Source organism: Lissotriton helveticus, chromosome 7, assembly GCF_964261635.1.
Source record: "Lissotriton helveticus chromosome 7, aLisHel1.1, whole genome shotgun sequence".
NCBI lineage: Eukaryota > Metazoa > Chordata > Amphibia > Caudata > Salamandridae > Lissotriton > Lissotriton helveticus.
The window spans coordinates 1297302347-1297320694 of NC_136068.1; the positions used below are offsets into that span (position 1 = coordinate 1297302347).

Here is an 18348-nt window from a genome sequence, read left to right on the forward strand (position 1 = left end):
AACTTCCGGCGCGCAGAGTCACCGGCCATATAGAAGGGAAAAGGCAATGCAGTGCAATGCAGCCACTAGGTTTCACAGAAACTAAAAAAAAACGTGCATCTTATTCTTGACACCCAGTTGCACGAATGCACTATTGCTTGCGCGTGTGCAACTTAAATAGGCAGCCTCTGATTTCCTAACAATGCGCTTTTCCAGGACTGGGTGTTTGCAGCTGCGACCCAGGCTGCCCGCTCGCGAGGGGGAGAAGTGTCACAGCTATCAGGAAGGAATGCAGCCCGGGGCTTGTCCGGAGCTGCCCGAGAGGAGCGTTTATTTGTAAAATAGCAAGGTAATCCGCCGCCTGAGCCAGTGCCATGGTGCCCACGATAGGTGTTGAACTTTACTTTTTTTTTCGCCTGGTAAGTTGTGCGGACCGGCCTTGGTTCCCCTGGCTTGTTTACCTAGCTGGCTTTGGTTTGCCTCCGTGTTTTCACAAGTGGTGAATGGTCTGGAAAGGGGATAGCTGTGGGACGGGGAGTGCGGCTGAAAGAAAGAAATGCCTTTTTTCCCCCCTCTTGGACTCTGTACTCAGGTATTTGAATTTCAAGGCAGGAAATGCTGTGGGGGTGGGGGATTGGAATGCGCACATTCTGCAGCGCCATCTCTTCGGGCTAGATTATCCTTTGCCTGGTGTTGTTGTTTGCATGTAAATGAATCCAGGTCACCTCACCTCTGCAGAGAGGTAGCTGAAGGGCGTTTTTGACATGAACCTGTTGCCTCTAGACTCTCTCTCCGTTAATAGCTCTTTTAATTATGGTTTCCCTGTACTTATGCCGAGTTGCTTATAACTGAATCCGCTCTTCTCAGCAGCAGCATCTTTCTGCAGGAGTCCCAGGCTTTATACTTTTTTTCTGCATTTAATGCAGCGTTTAATCACAGTTAACGCTCTTGAGGTGTAGTATTTGTTTGTTAATGATGTCTGTATGATCTTAAAGAAGTTCAAATAACATATTGTGCAAAAGCCATGATTATGAACAGATATAACACAAGTCTCGCTCACTTGGGCCAGTTTCCTACTTTAGAATAGTTGTATCGCTTTTCTGCCGTCGCCGTCGCCCTTTGGACTTTGAAGGAGTTTTGCAGTGTTCTGTTAAAATTTGACGTTTGGACTAACCGCCTGTAACCTCCCTCCTGTTCTGAGCATTGAGATCACATTACAGTTCATGGAGCATACAGCTTTCAAAAGTCAGCCTGTGGAAGTGATGATGATGACATTGAAATGTTGTTCCAACTTGAAAATGTCCTCTGAAGTACATTGTACCTCCTGAGTATTATTTAGATTCATAGCTGGAGACAATCAAGTTTAAGTCCTTTTTTTCTATTAAAAACGAGGACTGGATCCTTTATAGTGTCTCACTGTACGAATGCACCTATTCTCAGGATCTAGGTTCCAATTTGTAGTCACAGATTCAGTTCTTAGTTGCTCTGCTCATCCTGTCATCTTTCCAATGTTGATAATCTGAGTATTAAAAAGTGGGGGAGGGGCTTGGAGAGCCAAAGCCTCAAGAGGGTCATGAAGTCCCTCCCTTCCCTGAACTGTGGTAGTGAATAGCGCACTACACCTAGTGCCACTGCAAATCTAGTTTTTGCCATGACATTTTTTTTTTCATGTGCATTTGGTTTATCAAAAAAACAGCACGCAAAGGATTACATTTATGCAGTAATGTAAAATCATATTGACGAGTGAATATTCGGGATGTTATTTCCTTGTGCAAATCAATGACTATTCACAGTCTGTGAGGCAGTAAACTGTGCTTTGCTCAAGTCAGTTGTGCTCTACTGGGGTAGTAATCTTGATTTTTACTTTTACCTTTTAGTAATAAACTTGTTAATATGTGTCGCTCTAAATAATGTTTTTCCACCACATTTATTGTCACTACCATTTCATAAAAAATCTATATGTATATATTACCTACTCGCAGTCAACAGTAGGTAGTTATAATTTTGACCTAGTTTCCATTAGTAAAATGTTTTTGACTTGCCTATATCTTTGGCGTGGTGGATTTAGTAATTCTTGTTGTGAATGGAAAGTTTTGGGTGATCCGTCAAGGGGGGCAGAGAGAAAGAGGGAGGGGATCAAAAAATGTGCGTTTCTCATGTTAATTCCCATAGGAATTTTTTAACACGACGACAGCCTGAACCGCCTAACCAGATTTAGCAGAGAGGTGGGTGTTGGTCCAGAAAGCCTCCTTTTTTGTGAACTGGTGTAAATTCAAGTAGTAGTTTTGGCGATATTAAGGAAAATCCCAATTTGTATATATAGGAACGCGGATCCTCCAAGAATCCGAACGTCCCTATGCTCAAATATGATTGGCTGCCAACATTTCAAACCAGGAAGTGTTAGCAGCCATCTTGGAACTTGGCTTGAACTGATAAAATAAAGAAGAGGGCAGGATAGGAATACCCTGACCCTCTAGGCCTCTTGGGGGGTGGAGGGAACCCTCCAAGGCCCCAAAAAGTTTTGAGAAAAAAAATGGCGACTGGAGCTGTGGCTCCGGCAAAAAAAAGAGAAGCAGTCTCCCATGCTTGTCTATTATTAAGTCCTCTGGGTGGGCAAGGTCCCGAGGGCATGCATCCATTAATGATCTAAATAATGGGTGGGTGGGGGTCTCATGGACCCTGTGCTTCAAGAACCGCCACCTCCCCAGGACTATTGTAATATAAATTGGGGAGTCTCGCAGACTCCCCATGCTCAGGAGAGTACCACCTCCCCGGGGTTATTTAATTTTGTAATGGGTATGCCTCATGGACCCCCTGGGAGTCGGGAACAACCACATCCCTGGGGCCAAATATAATTTTTTTAAATGGGAGGAGGGCCCTCTCCTGGAGCCATGGATGGCCCTGCGGCCACTACCCCACAGGGCCGGCTCCTGCTATGTCCCGGGGTACCCACCCCGGGACATAGCTGTTCCTGTGGCATGGCGGGAGTTTTTACTGCTCCAGCCAAGCCACAGCAGACACTCCACTTTCAGCAAGCTAAAGCAGTCAAAATCCCCCTTTGGGATAAGTCTGGGGAATGGGGCCCCTGGGCCGAAATCGGCCCGGGGAGGGGGTCATGTGGTCCCCTACCCCCAGTGGATTCTTTCTTGTCATCTGCTGCTGAAACCTGAGATTGTGTTCTAAACTTTAAAAATGATGTAAATTGCCTAGTGTGTGTGTGGCTCTGGGTATGTGTGTGTGTGTGTGGCTGGCTCTGGGTGTGTGTGTGTGGCTGGCTCTGGGTGTGTGTGGCTGGCTCTGGGTGTGTGTGTGTGGTAGTAATTGCTGTCTGCTGAGCTCGTCCGTAGGGTACAATAGGTCTCACATTTGCGAGAGATTATTATTATTATTATTATTATTTATTTTTGTAGAGCGCATAGTCACCATAAGGTATCCCAGCGCTAGGCACCCTATCTCTTTGGTTTGGGCTGGTTCAGGACGGTTAAAGAAGGAACGGGGGGGCAGGGGATAACTGTTTAGAGTAGGCGTGAGTCATTGGGGAAAAAGATGAGTTTTGAGCCGCTTTCTGAAGTGAAGGTACCGTGTTTCAAGTCTCAGGTCGCGGGGGAGCGAGTTCCAAAGGTGTGCAGTTTGGACTGAGAAGCGTCTTCCGCCTGAGCGGCTTTTCTTAAATCTGGGAGTGGTGATGAGGTTTTCTGTGTCCGACCGAAGGGATCTCGTGGGTCTGTAGGGTGTAATCAGTTTACTGAGAGCGGGGGGGGCTTGCTTTTGAAGTAGTTTGTGAGCTAGACACAGGGCCTTAAATTTGACCCGCTCCCTTATGGGAAGCCAGTGGAGGAGTTTGAGGGCAGGTTTGGCGGAGGTTCTAGCAGGGGTGTTTGTGATAATCCGGGCCGCAGTATTCTGGATTCTTTGAAGCTTGGTGAGGGTCGCCTCCGGGGCACCTAGATAAATCACATTACTATAGTCAAGCCTTGAGATTATCAAGCCTTGAATAAGCAATTTTTGGGAGTTGAAGGGCAATTGCAAGCCGATGGATGCCATAACAACAAGCATTTACAATGCAACGGTTTCGCCTTTGGAAAAGTTAGAGCTATTGGCAATGTAAATGACAATGCCATTTATTTATCTGTTTTCAAAACCAACACATAAATACAAATTTTGTCATTTACAATGCCAATAGCTCTAACTTTTCCAAAGGCGAAACCGTTGCATTGTAAATGCTTGTTGTTATGGCATCCATCGGCTTGCACCCGAGTTTCCCAGCAAACTGGAATAGGGCCTCTTTTGTATGATTTACCTGGGCATTCCTGGCTTTAATTAAGTGAGACCAGGGGCTTTTATGATCAAAAGGGATGCCCAGATAATTGAAAGCTGTGACACAGGCACGCTTTTCTTTATTAATATGGAGGGCTCTGGTTTTCGAGACATCCAGTACCAAAAATCAGGCCCTAAAATCAAGGTGTCAAATTTAGCAATAATAGTGTGCAGGCCCAGTTTGCTCATGTAGGGGACAAATCTATTTAACAGTTTAATAATATAAATATCACATTGTGAATAATAAGCTATTGTATTTATGTGGTGTGAATGGGTTGTATACTTTTTGTGAGGAAACTGCAAAACCTGTATAATTAGAAACTAACCTTGTCGCTAAATGTGAAAATATCCATTTGAGAAATCAGCTTTATGTTATGTGTGCTTTTTCTCGCCTTTTAGCATACCTATATCGTACCCTCCAGTCTTTACAGCACAAGGCCCAAGCCTAGTTCTGGCCAGATGCTACCCGCTGCCAGTGCACACACGTTCTTGTGGGAGATCAGCTTGAGACTTGTCCCCAATGGAGCCACAGTCAGGACATTTGGCAGGTGAGAGCTTTTTGGGAACTTTTTACATGAAACGCAGTGAACATTTGATCAATTATTTTGCCCCACATCATCTAGGATAAGCGCATTTTCTGCAGCCAGCTCCGAACAACAGCATGTTACGTTGTGTGACACATGTGTAGTTTACATCTAACCACTAGAGTGGCATTGAGGCACTCAAATAGTATGGGGCGATTACAGTTGCACCTGCATGTTTGGTTGCAGATATGACCTTTGTGGGAAGATTTGGGTGAAGTGTGTGAGGTCCTGACACATGACTTTATAGCCTTCCAGAAAGCTTCATGATTTTATAGATTGATCATTTGGATCAGCACAGAGTTCCACAGCTTGCTGTCTTGGACTGAGACAGAAGCTGCCCGAGTAAGGCTTTGATGAAGTGTGACACTCTAACTCTAGTTGTATGCTGTATTGGAGGCTTCTTCTAGAGCTGTGGGTATTGAATATTTGCCAAACAATGCTGGTCCTGTTCATACATTGCCTAATGTGTTAAGCAAAGTGTTTTGAATGGTATTTGGCAAGATACTTATAGCTGGTACACTGCCACAAGAGCAGGCGTTGTGTCGTACTAGGATTTGAAGCATAGGGATATGCTGGCCACATATTTTTTGGGTTCATGGATGTCATCTGTTTGAATAAGGCAGGTGTGAGAGTGGCTTGGATTATGTGGTGGAAGCCAAAGACTGGGGGAAATCTGTTTTAAGATTCTTAGTATATTTGTTGAGGATTTCATTACAGCGTTTATTTACTGTCCTACAGCTATAATCCAAGACTCTGTGTTGGGCTTGTCATCATGGATGCCTTTGCTATGTCAGTGGGCCAAGCAGGGATTTCTTGTGCTCCTGACCAGTTTCCACATCTAAGAATCTCAGTTTTGTCCAGGTTGAGCTTAAGGTGGTTGGCAGTTATCCATCCTCTCACCATGATCTGGCTTTGTTCCACCCTGGATGTCACGGCATCATAGAGATTCTTGAATTTGAGAATGAACTGTGTGTTCCTTGACCTTACTTGTAATGAGACAGACTGAAGGACTAAATCAGCACACGCTGTGATAGACATTAATAAGGAGGGTAGAGGTGTTTGAGGCCCGAAGAATGCTTGTTTCCAGGTGGGAGTGTTTGGAGTTAAATACTAGAAGTGAGATGGAGTGGCTTGGGTTGAATAGGAGTGAGGCAATCGAGTTTAAGGTGTTTCCTTGACTGCTGCGTTTTCCAGTCTAGTCAGAGTATTACAGTGCTGGTGGACAATGTAGAAAGTGGTGGAAGAGTCTAGTACAGCGTATCCAAACGGTGGTTCTGGAACCGCTGGTGGGTCAAGAGCAGATATTTGGTGGGTTGTGAAACTCCTAGTCTCTATGTAAGTAATATTTAAAATGCTTAACCCTGTTTGTGCACCAGTGCAAAGGTGTTGAACAACATCCCTAAGTCCAGTTTTAAAACAAACCCTTGCAAGTATTCTCAAGCAACACTCTAGGTGAACCTTCTAGTGTTTGTTGCTGGTGTTTTTTTGTTACTTCACAAATCTATTTTAACGGAGAATGTGCTCATTATACTTTATCATACACCAACATACCTCTTGCTTTTATTTTTCACACACAAATTGAGAAAAATAGATATTGCCTAATGGCCAAAGCTACTGACTTTGTACTTTGCAAACAAGGTTCGAGTTGCGGTGTTGACTAAACAGCCTTTGATTCTGGGCAAATCACATAATAACCTGTGGTTATAATAAAATTATTCTGACTTTGTGTATTGTAATCTGGTGTTCATGTAAAGTGCTCCAATACCCTTGGGCTATTTTTGCACTAAATACAACTGATAATAAATATATATTTATTCCAAAATGCACCACAGAACTTCATTTGAACACAAAAATTGAAAAATGGATATGAGGCTGTACCCATACTCTCTTTCAGAAGATGCTTTTCAAATTTACTAAAATCACTAGTATCAACCACAAGAATCTTCAGAAGTTTTGTAATTTTAGTGAACGATGCCACAGATGAGTACCCCACTCTGAAAAGTCGTCCAGCTCCAGGCTACAATGCAGTTCACCATCTGCCATTTTATGGGCAGATCAATATTTTGGCCACAGTCTCTTTGGACACTTAGGCATATAATTATGAACAATACTTACTAAGAGACGTCGTTCGTCCCCCTCAATCTCTGAAAAGACAAGAAAGACAATATTATTATAATGAATAATAATTGTGATATATTTTAGATGAACACTCGAACTACATTCGCAAATGTGTCGCAAAAATACATGTTTTGGGAAATCTGTGCATGTATATTTCTTAGAGTTCATTTTAGGAAAAGAGAGAATTGTTGCAAAGGTACATTATTCATCAGAACTCTCAAAAGGCCTGGTATGTAGCTTGATTTATGATTGTAATGATCTTCTGATTATTGGCAAATATATTACCAATGAGTATTTAATTGTTTAAAGACAGTACAGAAATTGAACATTAAGTAAATCAAGGGAGAGAGTGCATCAAAGGAGGGAAAGTGGGAACAACCTGGTACTGATATATGAATTTAAAGACCCACATACATTTGAAAACCCACTGTATGACTAGGAAGGGGTAGAGGCATGATATGATATCTAAAATCCTTGTTTATATTACAGACAGACTTCAAACCACTCGTCCAAAGCAGTAGTGAAACACGCGTAGGGATGGATAGCCGTTAGTTTGTCAATCTTTTTGCCACTCTCTCTCTCTCAGCCATTCCCCTTTCCTCTCTGATACCTCACCCCTTTCTGTGGATCAGTCACAAAGAAGTTGTTGTCCAGGGGTGGAGTTGGGATCCATCACCTCAACATTCTGCCTCATTCCTTCAGGATTATACTTTTGAGTGCCTAACACCGGACTGCTGCTTTTTGACATCTGCCTATGTTCTTAGTTTGGACTATGACAGATGCTGTCCCTCTGGGATGACATTAGCTGTCCTGTGCATTGAAGGGTGTTTTTTCAATGAATTTCTGCAGTTGTATGTAGGCTACTTTACTTCGAGTGGATTGTAGGTTGCAGATTAATGTTTATCCATACCTGGTTTCTTCAGGAGTGTTTTATGATCAGGCTTTGATGATAGATTAACATTTGACTTCCTTTAGCATGCTAACCACATTAAGTGGCTATTGATCATCATTTGTACAGCTGTTGAGGTAGGTTTAATGGTAGGATTTCCTTGAAGACAGTCTTGGGTGCATGTGTCAGCTAGTGGTGGAGAGTGATTTTTAGGCCTGGCTTGACAGCTAAATTGTCATCAACCCTTATGTGATCAACAAAAAAGAACTCTCAGAAGTACTGCTGAGGGAGGGGCTTAAGCTCAGCTCACTTGGTTTTCTTGAATATAGTATTTGATTGGGCATGAGTTGTGTGCTTCCATTGAAAAAGAGTGCTTGTGTTACACTTTATGTCTTGTGGTAAAACCTATGCTCACTACAGCTGGGCCATGTCGGTTATGGTGGAAAGCCTATGTTCAAATATATAGGCCTGATATATTTAGCATGGAAAGTTACAATGAAGGCAGTAGGCTTGGTGTATCTATTGTAAAAAGCATATGATAAAGTAAATAGGTCTTTATGGACGGATAGTTATTTTACTCTATATTAAAGTGTGCAGAGAGGTATTTTGTAACACAAAATTTTCCTAATAGGCAAGGGATTTTGTGTTGATTATCCCCTGTGACAAACCAAGAGGGTAGAAGATTGGCACTGTGATCCTTGTTAGGTCCTCTTAGGAGAGATATTATTTTGTTTTACCAAAAGTAATTTTGTATAGATTTGGATTTATTCTGTCTGCCTAATGGTTTCCTCATAGGAAAACGTAATGTTCAGTACTGTAGGCCTGAGTTAGTTATAGGCCTCATTGGTTTCCTGGAAAAAGTTATATTCAAAATCAGAGGTCTAATCTGTTTATTGTATAAAGTTATGACAAAGAAAGTAGGTCTGGCCTATTTATTGTGAAAAGCAATTGTTAAAGTCACTAGTCTTTTAACAGTGGATTGTTGTCACACGGCGGTACATGCTATAGACAGGTATTTTGTTACATGAAATTTTGGAGATTTCCATTGTAAGCAAGAGTTTTTGTATTTGCTTGCATCCAACAAACCCTACAGGAAGAAGATCATCCTTGTTAGGCTTTTTTGAGAGAGGTTGTATATTGTTTTGCCAGATGTAATTTTGCACTTATATGTAAGTTTATAACTATATGGATGATGATTGCCATCTTATGCACACTTCAGTAGGCTTGTGTTAGTCATGGTGTCAAGCCAATGGTAAAGGCCTGTAGGCACTGTTGGTTTATTGGGAAAAATTATGTCACATTCCGCAGAACAAAGGGCCTGTCTCAACTGTTCAAAAGCCTTCTGACAATCATCTGTCCATTCTAGAGGCATTGGTGTAGCTTTGGACAATAATGCTAGCAAGGGTTTTATGATGTGTGAAAAACCCATAATCCACTGTCTACAAAAAGACGTCAATCCTATGAAGGCACGTACATCTCTCTGCGTGCGGGGGACTGGTGTATCTAAAATTGCTTGAATTCGATCAGATGTTAATGCACGCCCCTCCTTAGACAACAGATGACCGAGGTAGGTCACCTGAGGTCTACAGTATTGGAGTTTCTTTTTCGAAACCTTATGATTGGTTTGTGCCAAAAAGGAAAGCAACGCAAGTGTACTTTCCTCACATTGTGCATAAGTGTCAGCAGCAAGCAGAAGGTCATCCACGTACTGGATGAGAGCAACGCCAGACTGCAATTCAAACGAATCTAGCTGCCTTTTCAAAGCCTGGCTGTAGATGCTAGGGCTTTCAGTATAACCTTGGGGAACACGACAAAATCTATACGATTTATTATTTAACGTGAAGCCAAACAAGTATCTGCTATCAGAATGAACAGGAATGGAAAAGAACGCATTCTTTAAATCAATTACGCTAAACGTGGTGGCCGTGGGTGGGACCAGCGTAAGCAGAGTCGTAATATCGGACACCACCGGGTATTGGGGAATGACAATTTTATTGATCTCTCGCAAGTCAATAATAAAGCGATAGACTTTGTCGTCAGTATCTCGTTTAAGGATCGGAAGAATAGGACTGTTGCAAACATTATAAGGGACCTCCTCCACAACCCCTGCAGAAATCAAATCCTGAACAATATGTGTCAATGCAAGTTCACCTTCTCTCGAGATCTTATACTGTGGTACTCGTGGTAGAGGGGCCCCCTCCTTAACAGTAATGTGTATTGGTGGAATACGCATCTCTCCCACATCCGTATCTGAGGTCGCCCATAACGTATGCGGCAGAGAGGCCAAGGCTGGAATATCTGAGATGGCGTAAAACCTGTCGGGGTCAGGATAATTGTCATTCAGGATAACCCTCACTCCCTCAGGAGCGCAACGTATCGTTGCTCGAAAATATTTAAGCAAATCAATACTCAGGATATTATCTGGTGTATGGGGTGATAACAAAAATTGACCAAAACTAAAGTATTTGTCAAGACATAGTGCAAGGGGCTTGGACAATGGGCTGGGGGAGGGTGTGCCATCAAACCCTACACATGTAATCATTTCGCCAGACAGGGGAGCCCTCGGAACCAAGTTTTTCGACAAAGCGCTACGTGTAGCTCCTGTGTCAACTAGAAATTTATCAGTAGAACCCAGAATACCCGCTGTTACATATGGACCCTGCTGATCTACCGGCACTTCAACTGATTCCTTACCCCATCCTACGCAGTCCTATGCATGCACATAATCCTGATGCTCCACATTCTCACCCTCCGAAATCTGATATTGATTCCGCCTATCAAACGTGTTACGTTCATCCTGGCCACGGCCCCTCTCCTCAACCCTTCCACGATCACTTCCGCCACCTCTCACTCCCGCATAACCTCCTCTCGACCTTCCGCCTCCTCGACCACGCTGACTACGCTGTTCACGAAGTACCGGACAATCTTCGGCCCAATGCCCAAACTCCTTACAATAAGCGCACTGATCCCCCGCTATGTCCGTACGACCATACGACGTATTTCCTTCACCTCGTCTACCTCTATCATTCCCTCTACCCTGTGTTCCCCGAACCTGCGCCAACATCACCTCCGTTTTCAATTCCTTCGCCTTTTTCTCTACACTTTCTTTAGCCTCCAATTCCTGCCGCTCATAGTACTGAGCCATAGTTAACAAAGACGCTGGGGTCGCCGTGGCCCAGGAACTTTCACTCGACTTCAATCGTTTTGCAATCTCCGGTAGGAGATTAGCCACATACTTATCTACAAACAGATGTCGACCCGTATCGTCTGTTAAAGATTGACCACTGTAATCATGGAATGCCTCCTCAAAACGTGTAAAGAAATCTGAAACCGTTTCATCGGGTTTCTGTTTACACGACGTTAGCATAGTCCAATCGATCTTTTTAGAGGGAACAAGCGTCTTTAATTTAATCAACATAGCTGCCGGAAGATCTAGAATTAACTGACAAGGCTTACATGCCGGTTCCCTATCTAAATCGGCAGCATTTATTTCTTTCCATGTGCCCCCCAATATTGTTTCATCATTATTTTTACGAATCTGCCGCCACATATCAGGTGGTAAAATTAACCCAAAGAACAAATCTATATCCACAAGAGTCATCACACAAGACGAAATAGCCCCTTCCACCCCTTCATAAAATGCCACCGGATTTTTTCGAAGATCAGGTAGAGAATTTTTCAATGCCATAACATCTGCTCTATTCCAAGGCGTGTATACCCAATTATATACAAAATACCCTTTCGCATCCTTTGACGATTTATCATCATCTGTACCTTCCCCTTTGGGTGGAACATACAAGGGCGCGGCTTCACGCATAGGCATAACATGCAACGCAGAACTCTTATCTGAACCCCGGAGAGAACACTCCTTAATCTGCTCATCAGGCGCCGATTCGGCCTCCTTTTGCCTCCTTTTCCGCTCCTGGCGCAATCTGGTCGTTTCATCTCGCAATTGGATCAGTTGCTTGAATAGGTCATCGACATCTGCAAGATCAAATAAACCTTTATCCAAATTCTCACGATGCACTGATAAAGCTTTAGGTTCTAACGTATCTGAAAGATCACGATACGCGGCAACAACTTCATCCGCCAAACTAGACAAAAAGTACATTAATTCAAGTTCCGACCATTTACCCCTCTCTGCAATCACCTCAGACTGAGAAACACAGTTCTTATTCACTTTACGAGCCCAACTACGTAAATGTGCGGACCTCTCCGCAGTAAACCTGAGAGCGGATACACCTTTCTTTTCCGACTTATCCTGCCCATCATCTCCCGGATCTTCAGCTGGAGCCGTCGGCGAAACGTACGGAGGCGGTGACCGATCTAGCAATGAAAAATCATCAAATTCATTATTAAGGACAGGATAAAGCGGTCGGCGAATAGGAAATTGACCAGTCGTTTGCAATTTACGTCGCTAACGCGGCCATGCCAATTACGACAATAGAGTAGTCAGTGCTGATGACCTAACAAGGTGATTGAATTTTGGACTTGGTGACCATGTGACACCATCTGGGTTATGGGCCCGCTTACTCTTCCCTCTTGGGCCCCCATATGGTTCTCCCACTGCCGGTCTGCCAGAACTGATCTGCTTCCCACTCCCCTCCCCCATTCCCTCTATTCCTCTTTTGGGGACTTGTTCTTCTGTGTTTGATTATGCAACTATAACTATTGTAACCATGAAAAATCAGTTTTTCTTGTTATTCCTGACCGCTGAGACCTGAGCAACATGGTTGATGCCCGGTGGAGCTGCTAGGCAGCTATCGAGGAGATCTGCCCTGGTTCACCCCCTCAGCCGTCACCTACCCAGCCGGACATTGGGCACAGTTCTCCCCGTCTCCTTGCTGTGTCCCCTTCCTCCCCTCTCCTCTGACGAATTCCTTGCCAGTCTCACCAGCCCGTCTCTGGACTTTAGACTTTTGGTCTCTTCCTGATCCTCATTTTTATCCGACGAAGTCCGTAATGTATGACCGATTCCCGGTGGAGCTGCTCCGACAGCTATGGGGGAGACAGGCTCTGGCACACTGCTATGGCCGTCACCTACCCAGCTAGACCTCGGACTTATGCCTTGTCCCTTTCTCCGCTGCTGACTCCCTCCCGTGGACTCCCTGCTCTCCCTGGCCTTCTTCTTTTTTTCTTTTCTTTGGATCTTGTTTTCTATGGTCGCTAATAACTCCTGTAGTTATCCTGTAACTTTTCTGTAATTAATGTGATTATTATTTGTAACTTTTAACACACTGTTTCCTTGTGTAAAGCGCTCTGATACCTCCGGGTCTAGCCAGCGCTATATAAAACTCAACTAAATAAATAAATAAAAATAATAGTGGGTGTATCAAAGGTTATATTAGGGTGTGAGAAGATGCATCAAATTATCACATGGATGATGTCATCAGTGATTTCATCAGTGTTGCCATTTGAGATGTCATCAGTGATGTCACTGACCATGTCATGAGTCATGTAATATGTGACATCATCAGCAGTGCATTGCGGGCTGGGGGCGAGTTATAGTTGGCTGAACTAACTATAACTGGGGAATTTCTCAGGTTTTGCATGAGTGAAATGTCCAACTAACTATAATTTTCGCTAAAACCTATGGTTTTTCAGTGAATTTCTAAGGTTTTTTAGATGCTAATTTCTAACTAAAACATCCCTGAAACCTATGGTTTTTTAAAGTAAATTTCAAAGGTTTTTTGATTTCACAAATTTTTATTGGGAGTTTCAGCAAAAAAGAAGCAATACATTCAGAATGTTAACACAAGAAAAACTGAACTAAACAATGGAAAAATGAAAAAAAATACATGACCATGATGCAATAACAACTAAGGGTGCGAGTACCACAAATTGAAACATAATAAAGTAAGTCAAGTAAATCAGACATATTGATGCAGGTAAAATATAGACGCTTGGAAGCGTCGTGTCGTAGAGAGTAAACACCACATACAGTATCCACATCGAGAGAGGAGTGCAAAGGTTTTTTAAATGCTAATTTCTAACTATAACGTCTGTGAAAGCTATGGTTTTTTTCAGTGAATATATATATATATATATATATTTATATTTTCTTTTTTATACAAGGCCCCCCTTCAAAGCTTCATGGCAAGGATTGTGGAAGCAGAAGGGACAGTGCTGAATGTAGGAATGGGTTTTTAGGTTTCGCCTGTCGAAAGCTGCGCAAGCAGCGTTTCGCGCAGACGCAAACTTTTGTGTAGAGTATGTGTGTGTAGTCCCGCCCCTCTGTTCCATTGGCTAGCTCCATAAATGGAGGCTAGCCATTGGAACAGAGATCTGTCCGTCAATGCCGGAGCAGATTCGTGGGCGTTCCCGAGAATTTTAGGCTTTTGCCCACGTCATGCGGCTCTGGGCGTGTTTTTTTGTTTTTTTTTTAGCTTTGTTTTTGCCATTTCGGAAGTGTCCTTTGCAGGGGTGGCCCCTCTGCCCGGTGCTGCTCAACCCACCTGGGTCGTGTTTAGTGGTGCCTCGTTGTCGGGTTGTGGCGCCGATGGACCATACTGCATCCTTCCATGGCGGGAAGACCCTATCGGGTCACGTCTCAGGAGTGGACCCTCCAAGGGGTACCTCTACCGAGGAGCTTTCTCTCATTTGCCTCTCCCAGGCGCTACCTCAGGGACTCTAGTCCTGGCTCATACCCTGCAGAGCTGTCTCTTTCTGGATCGCGCTCTCTCTCTGGCCGTCTGTCCTAGGGGCTGCTCCTGGGTGCCTCCACGGAGCTGGTATCTCGCTGGCCCCTCTGCGAGTGCCGCCAGTCCCTGCTGCGTTTCGTTTGTCGGCTGGCTCTCTAGTCCTAGCTGCCAGAGGTCTCTTAGCTGCGTCGCACGTACGCGGGGTGTCCCCGGGAGGCCCCCAGTTGGCTCAGTGGCCCCACGTCCCTGACTCTCTCTCGACGGTGCCCCCCCTCTAGTGGGTGCTCCTGGGGAACTCCATGCAGATTCCTCTTGGATGCAGCCTCCCTGACACTCTCTGGATGACCGCCCTAGGTGCTGTCCCTGACGGCCTCTACTAAGGGTCCGTCTCTCTGATCCTACTTCCCCGTCGCTCTCTCTACAGCACTGGGTGCTGTCTCACGCGTCCGCGGCCGTCTGCCTCCTCAATGCTCTCTCGGCAGTGCTGCCTGTCCTAGGTGATGTCTCCTGGGTGGCAGGGATGGACCTCCACACTCTCCATAGTGGTCTTTGCGCCCAGTCCTTCGGTGCCAGGTGGCACGGATGGTCTCGGGCGCCTCGACAGCCGGGGTGCAGAGCTGATGCAGGGAAGCCTTGGCAGGCACCGCTGGGTGGGCAGGCAGGAGGGAGCTGCAGATGCAGATGCCGGCCTCGGGATGTTCTCCCCCCTCCTCTCCCTCCCATCCACCCATCCGTCACACAGCTGTTAATCCATAGGCAGGGCACGCGCGCACCTCCTCGCACGGAGAGGGAGGGGGAGAGCCGAGGAGAGAACACTTCACAGGCTGCAGCCTTACCTGCAGCATCACCGCCGGCTACAGGACCAGGGGCCAGGGACGGAGGGGACGCTGCGTGCTATGGGAGAGCGCCAAGACATGCTGCGGAGGGGAGAGGTGGAGGTATCCCTCACGCCTCTGCTATCCTCGCGGCCAGGGACCCTCTCATTTCTCCCAGGGGAGGTTTTGCGCCCTTTCTTTTTTCTGCCCAGCCCGTGACCCTGACCTAAGCACCATCCCAGGAGGCCTTGGCACCTGCCACCAGGGGTACTGTCTCTCCTCCTTATCTTTTTTTCCTTCTCGCCCCTCATGCTCAACCTCGTTGTCCCTTGTCCTACCCCTCTCATCTTTTTCTTCATTTCTAATTTATTGAGTGCCCTCCCCGCTGTCATGTTTTATAATTATATCTATCAGAGCCCAGGCCTCTTCTTTTATGTCCTCCCTCCTCTTGCCTCTACCCTCCTTTCCTCATCTCGCTTTCCCTGCAACATTCGTCTACCCGTTTCATTCTTCCTCATTTATTTTGTCTCCCATTTCCCAGTCTTTCCCTTCTCTACTGTCTTTCACTATTCTCCTCTCCCATTCGGTTTTCTCAATTCTTTTCTCCCATATCATTCACATTCACTTTCTTTTTCTCTCCATTCTTTCTCACACCTATCCTTTCTCCGCTTTTTTTCCTTCTCACCATCGAATTCTTCAGAATATTTTGCTCCTCTTTTCCTTTTCCCTTCTCTCGGACTGTATTTTCTGCAGTCAATCCCCTCCTTTCTTCCTCTCTTCTCTCTCTATTCCTCATTTTTTGTGCTCCCTTCTCCATTCACTCGTCCTCATTCACATCCACTTTCTTTTTCGCTCCATTCTTTCTCACACCTACCCTCTCTCCTAATCTTCCAGTTTCTTTTGATATCCCTTCTTCATCCTCTCAATTTTTCTCTTCTATTCTCTTTCTCTCTCTCTCCTTAACCCTCCCCTCCGGTCGTTTCTCCTAGCACCTCTCGTCACATTGTCTGCCGCTGTCTTTTCTCCCTGCTTATCTCTCTACAATTAGCACAGCCGTAAAAAACACAGTCATTGTGTCATCAGCAACGTGCCACCATACAGCAAATACCAGCTACCACACTTCACCTCACTGTACTGCACAAATAACCACAGTTAAAGCACATCGAACACTGTGTCAAGGTGCCCCTCCACTCCCTCAGCAGAGGGTGTTTACTGCAGCCACATCCACCACACATTCTGCAAACACATCGCACGAACTTAACACACAGGAAACAATTTACACATACACTCAGTGTTCACACAGGATCACCCATGCACAATATGGCTAAGATACAGTCAACACATATTCAATGCACGACCCTTGATACCGCCAGCACAAGGCCACCACACACCGGATGGAGTACACATATATTACACAACAGCACACACAACAAACACACATGCAACACAACAAAAAGAAACTAATTCCTGAAAACACACAAAGTATACAGCAAACTCACACGGAACAGCCTGCACACCAACTAAACAATCAGGGTACAACCATGTGCAACCAATATACAGCTATCATGTGCAGTTAGAAGCGAGCAATGGCATTACAAGCAGGCAACGCACACATGCAGTACAGAGGCAAAACTCAGCCATTGCACAACCTGCACTAGCTAGAATGCAGCCAGCAGTTAACCAACAAACAACCTACATGCAGCGCGCTCCCGCGTGCACACAAACACACCCACATTATACAGAGTCAAGTGACACACAAACAGACATCCAGCAAAGACTCAAAACACAACCCAACACACCCGGCACAGAACCGGCAACAGACCAGTAGTTTTAAATACATTCGGCTTTTGTTGAGTGATTGGGGCATCATTCGGAAATGGTAATCTAAAATGGGGTACCAGCATTTAATATTTAACGGTGCACTGCGTGTGTGGGTGTGGAGGGGTGCTACCACGGAAAGTGGGCAGATTAAGTTGCTTTCTCTCATAACGACATATTCGAAGGAGTGGTGAGCTTTTAGAAATTCACATGAAACATTTTTTCCTGCAGCTCTCAATTAATTGGAGGAGCAAGGGAGAATCCCTGCAGCTTTCCAGTCAAAAATCAATACCAATAATTCACTCAGATCAAAGAGAGATGGGAGCGATGGCTGAGGGAGGAGGGCGAGGGCAAAACGAGAAGAGGTGGGGGTGAGCCGCGGGGAGGGGAGGGGAAGGAAACACGTCAGAGGACATGGTGGGGAAGCAAAGCAAGTGAGAGGAGCAGGGGAGAGAGTGGGGTGACAAGGGAAGAGTGAGGCGAGTGAGGGAATTGGGTTACAAGTAGAAAGACATTGTCGAGGAGAGGGAAAGAGAAACCAAAGAGAAACGTAGTGAGGGGAGGAGGGAGCAGATATAGGGAGACAGAAAAGAGCAGAGGGTTGAAGGGAGGCGCTGTTTGCATGAGCAGGGGTGGTGAGCCGGAGCCTAATGGTAAGGAGAAGAACCAGAGCAAGAAAGGTAGCTAGAGAGTTTTTCCAGCTTCTCAGCCACCTGTCTGTATTTAAGGTGGCTTTCTGAACAGCTTCCTGGATGCCGAGCCTGACATAACAAGCTGGATCTCAAAAGCTTACTTGACTTCCTGAAGAAGCTTCCCCGATCCTTCAAGGCCTAGTTAAGCTGCAGTGCTGTGTAGGTTGGGACCTGATATACCACAATTGGTTTTTGCAGATCAGGTTATCGTTTGTTATGTGCCCTGTGCGGAAACACCTCCCTCAGGATGAAGAGACTCTTGGAAATTTTAATACAGCAGTAGCCTGTTTTTCACAGTCCTCCTGGTTATTTATGCTTTTTTTGGTTGTACTTCTGGAGTATTCAGACACTCAGATTGTCTGTACACTTTAACTACCATCAGTCCTCGGGACATCTGGAGTTACTGAATCCTTTTGAACAATTAACACCGGAGCGCTACAAAATATTCTGAAATTAAATTCTTCCATATCTGAGATCTTAAGTTGTGAAGTGTGG

The 18348-nt window shown here is 45.0% G+C and overlaps 1 protein-coding gene across 1 annotated transcript in view; it reads left to right on the forward strand.

The window, feature by feature from the left end:
* TEN1 (TEN1 subunit of CST complex) overlaps positions 1–18348 on the forward strand; it is a 95360-nt gene that overhangs the window by 45233 nt on the left and 31779 nt on the right. The window contains exon 2 of the mRNA XM_078650827.1: positions 4696–4844. Coding sequence (XP_078506953.1) covers positions 4696–4844 — 149 coding nt within the window. The remainder of the gene's footprint in view (positions 1–4695; positions 4845–18348) is intronic.